Source organism: Gavialis gangeticus, unplaced genomic scaffold, assembly GCF_001723915.1.
Source record: "Gavialis gangeticus isolate Ggan-Ray unplaced genomic scaffold, GavGan_comp1, whole genome shotgun sequence".
NCBI classification, from domain to species: Eukaryota; Metazoa; Chordata; order Crocodylia; family Gavialidae; genus Gavialis; species Gavialis gangeticus.
Window position 1 is genome coordinate 117,768,071 of NW_017729031.1, and position 6,171 is coordinate 117,774,241.

General features: G+C 44.1%; 1 protein-coding gene across 2 annotated transcripts in view; it reads left to right on the forward strand.

Annotated features, from left to right (window-relative positions):
* The window catches only part of HOXB9 (homeobox B9), a 19,823-nt gene extending 14,991 nt beyond the window's left edge, over nt 1-4,832 (forward strand). Inside the window, exons 1-2 of one of the 2 annotated variants that reach the window (XM_019523670.1) lie at nt 677-1,333; nt 4,477-4,832. In XM_019523670.1, the coding sequence (XP_019379215.1) occupies nt 826-1,333; nt 4,477-4,712 (744 nt within the window). In that variant the 5' untranslated portion in view covers nt 677-825 and the 3' untranslated portion in view covers nt 4,713-4,832. Of the gene's footprint in view, nt 1-676; nt 1,334-4,476 lie in introns of those variants that run through there. The other variant, XM_019523669.1, reaches the window with a different exon arrangement.
* The last annotated feature ends 1,339 nt before the right edge of the window (nt 4,833-6,171 follow it).

The window sequence follows — 6,171 nt, forward strand, 5'->3', positions numbered from 1 at the left end:
CACACACACACACGTTTAAGACAAACGCTGGGGGATCTCGTGGTGGCAGGGGGGTCCGCCAGGCAAAGTTCTGGTGTCCCGTACACAGCCCTGACATATTCCATTTCATATTTTCCCATATTAAATCCCCCCCTTCCAGAAAGCGTCATTATTTGGACCCCGAACCCCTCTTCCGCTCCCCGCGAGGTCCAGTCTTTGAAAAAAAAATAAATGCATGCATACATAGCTTTATAGGCACGTAGATTATACATCAAATACACCGATTGATATGAACCCCTTTGGGGGGGGGGTAAATTGTCCATATTCTCCCCTTATTCCAATAGCCCTCTGGAGCAGCCTGCAAGGCTGGCTGTTATTCTGCACTCCCCACATGATGGTTATGAGAAGCCAAAGAGAGTGCATCAGCATCTTTCTTTCTTTCTTTCTTTTATTATTATTGTTGTTATTATTTTCTTTTCCCCTCCTGTCTCCCCAGCCAAACCTACGCAGGGATATGAGCCCCACACTGTGTGTTTCGTGGCTTCCGAAACTCCTGACGTTCTGCAACATTGCATAAACATAAAACAATCCATCCTTGATATGGAATGCAAGGGCGGATGACAGCAGTGCGCAGCCCCCTTGGCTTCGATTGATTTACGCCTATACTGACGCTTTATCAGGCACACGAAAAAAGTTTGACCAATCATTTTGCTAGGAGCTCACCACACAGCAGCCCAACTGTACTTTGTTGGCTAGGAAGTTGGAGAAAGGGGTTGAGTACAAATCTAGATCTGTCCTATATATTTTTTTCCCTTCATTGAACCGTGCTTTGTATGATGTCTGAGAATGTCCATTTCTGGAACTCTTAGCAATTATTATGTCGACTCTATTATAAGTCATGAAAGTGAAGATTCGCCTTCAGCTAAATTTTCATCTGGGCAATATACGAGTTCCAGGCAAGCTGGGCATAATGAGCATCTAGAATTCCCCTCTTGTAGTTTTCAGCCAAAACCGCCAGTTTTCAGCGCCTCTTGGACTGCTTTGAATCCACATTCTTCTGGTACCCTTCCTTCGGTCTATCATCCATATATTCAACATCAAAGCGTCCCTTCTGATAGCAGGTATCTACGGAGCTGGCTGGATCCAGTACCCAGAGCAGAGAACATACCCGGGCAGGGATCAGTTAAAGCAGAACCGCTGCTGGGGCACCCCGGGGAAGTGCATAAACAGGGAACACAGGAGTACAATTTAGAAACTTCTGCTGGAAGGGAAGGGATCGTTTCCACTCAAAGGCCCAGCTTCGAGGACAATAAAGTTTGTGAAGGAAGCGAGGACAAAGACAGGCCAGATCAAAGTAAGTTATAAAAGTGAGGAAGTAAACAGTATAAAAGCGGAGGAGGTGCAATAAAACGAGACAATGCAAAGTAAAGTTAAAATCATGTCTGAAAGAAAACTCTCAGATTACTGGTGCCAGCCTTCGGAGAGGGCGGTTGGGAGGCGGGTGGCAATGCCTAGAGATCTTTGAGCAAAATGTGGTCCAGGAACAGATGGGGGGAAAAAAGCTTTATCAACTGATTTTCTTTACCGATATGCATGTTCCTCTCTCCAGCTGATTTAAGCACCAAACCCATCTCTTTGCTAGTAAAGGGTAAATTCGACTTGAAACTGTGCGAGGGGCGGGGGTTGGGGGAGAGAAGGGGTAAATATTGGGAGGAAAAGGGGATTCGGGAGGGGGAAAGGGACGGGGGTTTTTTTGGAAAAGGGAGGAAAACGAGGGGAAAAGTTCACATGGGGAAGTGAACAGCAACTGTATCTATTTCATGCTGTCTGGTCTTTACCTTGAGAGATACAATTGTTGAGGGCTGGCTCGGTGCTTTCCTCTGTCACGCTGTCTTTGTGTTTGTTTGTTTGTCTGTTTGTTTATGAAATGCAACGTTTAAGGGTATGAATATTTCAAAGGCACGCTCCCAAACCAGGGCGAGGGAGATAGAAATGTAATGAGGTCTTTATTTGGAATGTAACAGATTGGCGAACACTTAAAACTAATCATGTGCCTCTTTCGTGACCTGTTTTCTGGAAAATGGAGAAATGCAATTAAAAAAATATACAGCTTTAGATCAAAACCAAGGACATGAGACGGGGGGGAAATCATTCTCGTTTAGCTTCTCTTAGGCTGGTTTTTATGTGGGTTGCTTGCAAGGTAAAGCGGAGCTGGTCTCAGAGCAGGATGAAATAAGGCACGGTTCAGCACCGTTGCAAATATTTCGCATTGAATAAACAAGTTTTTAAACCGAACTCCTGGCATGCTCCAAGAATAGAGCTCTCCAGATTGTTTATATCTATATTTATGTATGCATGCACAGATAATCATCCCCCCCCGAATTCACTTTATTTCCCCCCTCTTTTTCATAATTGCAACTGAGTTTGCAGTTGCAGCCATGCGATTAAAAATAAAGGAGCCCTTTATTTCTCGTCTTGCGATTTGCAAAAGTGGCATTATTTCTATCCTGTAACCTATACCGTGCACACACACATATAGAAAAAAGAGAGTCAGTTTTTTTGTTGTGCTGGGCAGAGGTCCAGAACAAACTGCAACCCTGAGGTGAATGATTTGAGAGAATTAAATATCCAGGTTGTGTGCTCAATGTCCCTGAAATTAAATATGTAAAAATCTTGTCCAAGAAAACGTTATGAAGTTATAAGTAAGTGCAGAGATCCACGTTAAGAGGATGCTATGTGGTTTCTATGGTATGTGGTTAAGACGCATATTTTGTTTTAAATAATAGTTCAATTTTGGCTGATGTTGAGAGAAAGCCAAAAAAATGTCTATCTGAGTACTGCAGGAGGGGGCTGTTTTGCAGAGAGCGCTCGCACCAATTTCAGCGACTGTTTCAATTTTTGAAAGTATTTCACAATAATTAATCTGTGCAGGGTAGCTGGCAACTCAAGGTTTTAATTTACTTGCTAGATGTTGAAGGGTAAGACCTGCCAAAAATCCTTTCTCATTTGCTTTCCTGTTTAGGGGTTTGTGTACACTTAATAGATAAACCTATTTTCCTGTAGAAAATGTCATGTTTTTCTAACGATCCGAGATATCACAAAAAAAGGATCTTTTATGAAGAAGAGCCTTCCATTGCCATTAAAAGAAAGGTAGCAGTATTAACAGTATCAATTATTAACAGCATTCTTCCTCTTTAATATTTAATTCTGCATATTAGATCAAGTCAATTACATTAAGGAAGTAGCCGTGCAAATTTGTAAGATGCAGTACTTACAGTGGAAGATTAACCGGATTATTTTTAAAATATTCAATACATTTCATTTTACTGTAGAGGAAACATTCTGATGGTATATTTTTTTATCATGCTCCATTTAATTGGTGTAAAGGTTTATGGCTTAAGCCATCATTCCAGGAGAAGCAAAGGAAGCAAAACAGAAAAAATGTGGTCTGCCCAGAATATGCTTCATGTTATTCTTTCCCCCTCCCCTTCTCGGTTACCTAACGATCGGTCAGTTAATGTTTACATGAACAAGGAAATGCCTACAATGCTTTTACCCCCCAAAAGCTGCCTCAGCACACCTTTTTGTGACGAGTTAACCAGTCTACTTGGTTAGCTGCTGTGTGTAGCTAGTACAAAGTGTCTGGAATATTGGACTAATATTTAATGGCTCTGATCTTCCTTCTAAAGATTTCTTCCCCCTTTCCCCTTTTTTCCCCCCGTGTTGAGACCAACGAGTGTTTTGAATGTTCCAATTTCCCATTGAGGGCAGAAGATGGGGGCGGGGGAGGGAGGGGGGTATGTTTACTGCATTACTTAAGTTTAGAGAACACCGCTGCAAATGCAAATGTCTCTCTTGATAATACTGACCAGATCACTGGGAAGAAGCCCTTGAGCCCTTATAGTAGCAGGACTATTTCTTGCCACTTAGCCAAAAAAAAAAAAAAAGAGAGAGAGACATGATTTATTAAAGGCTTTATTCAGAAGTAATCTGTGTATGTATTCGTACCCTGAAATACATGCCGGTAGGAATGGATGGACAGATCTGCACACAAAAAAAAAATGTCCTGGCCAGTGCTGTATGTCTGGCGTTGGGTTCACAGGATAGACAGCCATGCAGATGCAGGCCCCGATCCTGGCCACACTTGAGCACGTGCTGAACTTCCCCACTCTCGAGTCCGTGGGGAGACCTGCAGTTGGAAAGTCCAGCACGTGCTCACGCGTGGGCCGGATCGGGGCCATGTGCCTCCACATATACCGGGGTGCGTAAAACATCCGTGCTTTTCACGTGGCCTTTTCTTCAAACGCAGAACTTAGTGGGCATTTATTCTCTCAGCTGTGTATGTGTTTATGTATATATATATGTGTGTGTCTATATATACGTAGCCACACACATATATAGATATCCATATTCGTAATATCTGATGGCATTATTTATTAAGGACTTTCTGAGAACCGATCAGGATACACAGTATTGATCTTGCTGCTTTTCTTTCAGCCAACCCCGCTGCTAACTGGCTGCACGCCCGCTCCTCTAGAAAAAAGCGATGCCCCTACACGAAATACCAGACGCTGGAACTAGAGAAGGAGTTTTTGTTCAATATGTACCTCACCAGGGACCGCAGACACGAAGTGGCCAGACTCCTCAACCTGAGTGAAAGACAAGTCAAAATCTGGTTTCAGAACCGCAGGATGAAAATGAAGAAGATGAACAAGGAACAGGGCAAGGAGTGAACCACAGCAAAGCCCCTCTGCCCCCTCCCCGCCCCGCGGTCCACTCCCTAGGCCCCTTTCCCAGCTGATGCTGCCATCCTGCCCCAGTGCTGAGAAATAAACAATGACCGTGGGCTTTTTTGTTTGTTTGTTGCTGTTGTTGTTGCCACCTTTGCATGGGAGATGTTCATGAGTCCTTCCTTTGATCCCCCCTCTCCGACCCCTAGTCCCTGCCCCAGCCCCTCCGCTACATGGGACACAGGCTGGGGGGGTGCTCTTGCTTGTGTCTCCTCCTGTGTAGTATGGCCATCGGGCTGCGTGGCCATCAGGGCTACTGCTGGGTCGCGATCAGGGTTTTAAATACATATTGGCCTCTCTATCCTAAGTGGAAGACAAAACAACAACTTGGTCACAAGCAGAGCCAGCCCCTGTCCCGGCCAGACCACGCTGCCTTGCTGTGACCATGTTCAGTGAAGTGATGGTGTCTGTCTACAACACCCCCTATCTCTCTCTCTCTCTCTCTCTCTCTCTCTCTCTCTCACACACACACACACACACACACACACACACACACACACACACACACACACACACACACACGAGTTGAAGTGGCAAAAGAAACCAGACGATTTAATTAAACTACTGGAAGACAGACACGTTCGTAAGGCTGCTTTTAATTGCATCCAACAAATCATTTTCAATTCACCAACTTTCCACCGGTGCATTCGGATCCCTGACACTGAAATATCCCACTGCGCCCTTTTTTATATTATTCTTTTTTTCTTTTCTTCTTCTTCTTCTTTTTTTTTTGAAACCGCGCAGTGGCAGATACGTGACTTTGACCAGTACAAAAACCCGGAGTAGAATCTTTTCCCAATAAACCTTCCCACGTGGTAGTTTTATACTGGATCGTGGGGGGTGGGAGGAGGAGGAATGGGAGAGGGCTTTCTCAGATTAAGACTGTAAATTGTTTAGCAAAATAAAAAAATAATTAAAAAAAAGGAAAAAAGAAAAAAAAAAGGAAAAAAAAGTCCCTCCCTATCAAGCATCCCTAACTCCTAGAGGCGAGAAAAATCGCATTTTTTCCTAGTTTCACACAATAAACTACCTTAGAGAAGCTATCCCAGAAGGTAAAGGCTGTGTTTTTAGTGTTAGCGTATTTATAATTTATTGTGCAAGGACTTTTCCTCGAGAAGGAGATGGCTGCAGAGATAACAGTGCCCAGCCCGGGGTCTGGAGACTTTCCCTTCTCTTCCGAGAAGTTCCTACTTGAATGTCTTCGTTTGCTCCGGGAGAAGCGAGTCGGTCCCCGTGTCTCGCCCCAGCCCTGCTCACACATGGACCCCGCCAGGACTCCCCCGCTCCATCCTCACCTTGTAACTAGCCGAGGGACCTCGTGAGGGCTGTGATTGTCTTGTGGTTTATGATTAGTATGATTTTTTTGGTTGTTGTTGCTGAAGTGCATTTAATGTAACAAATG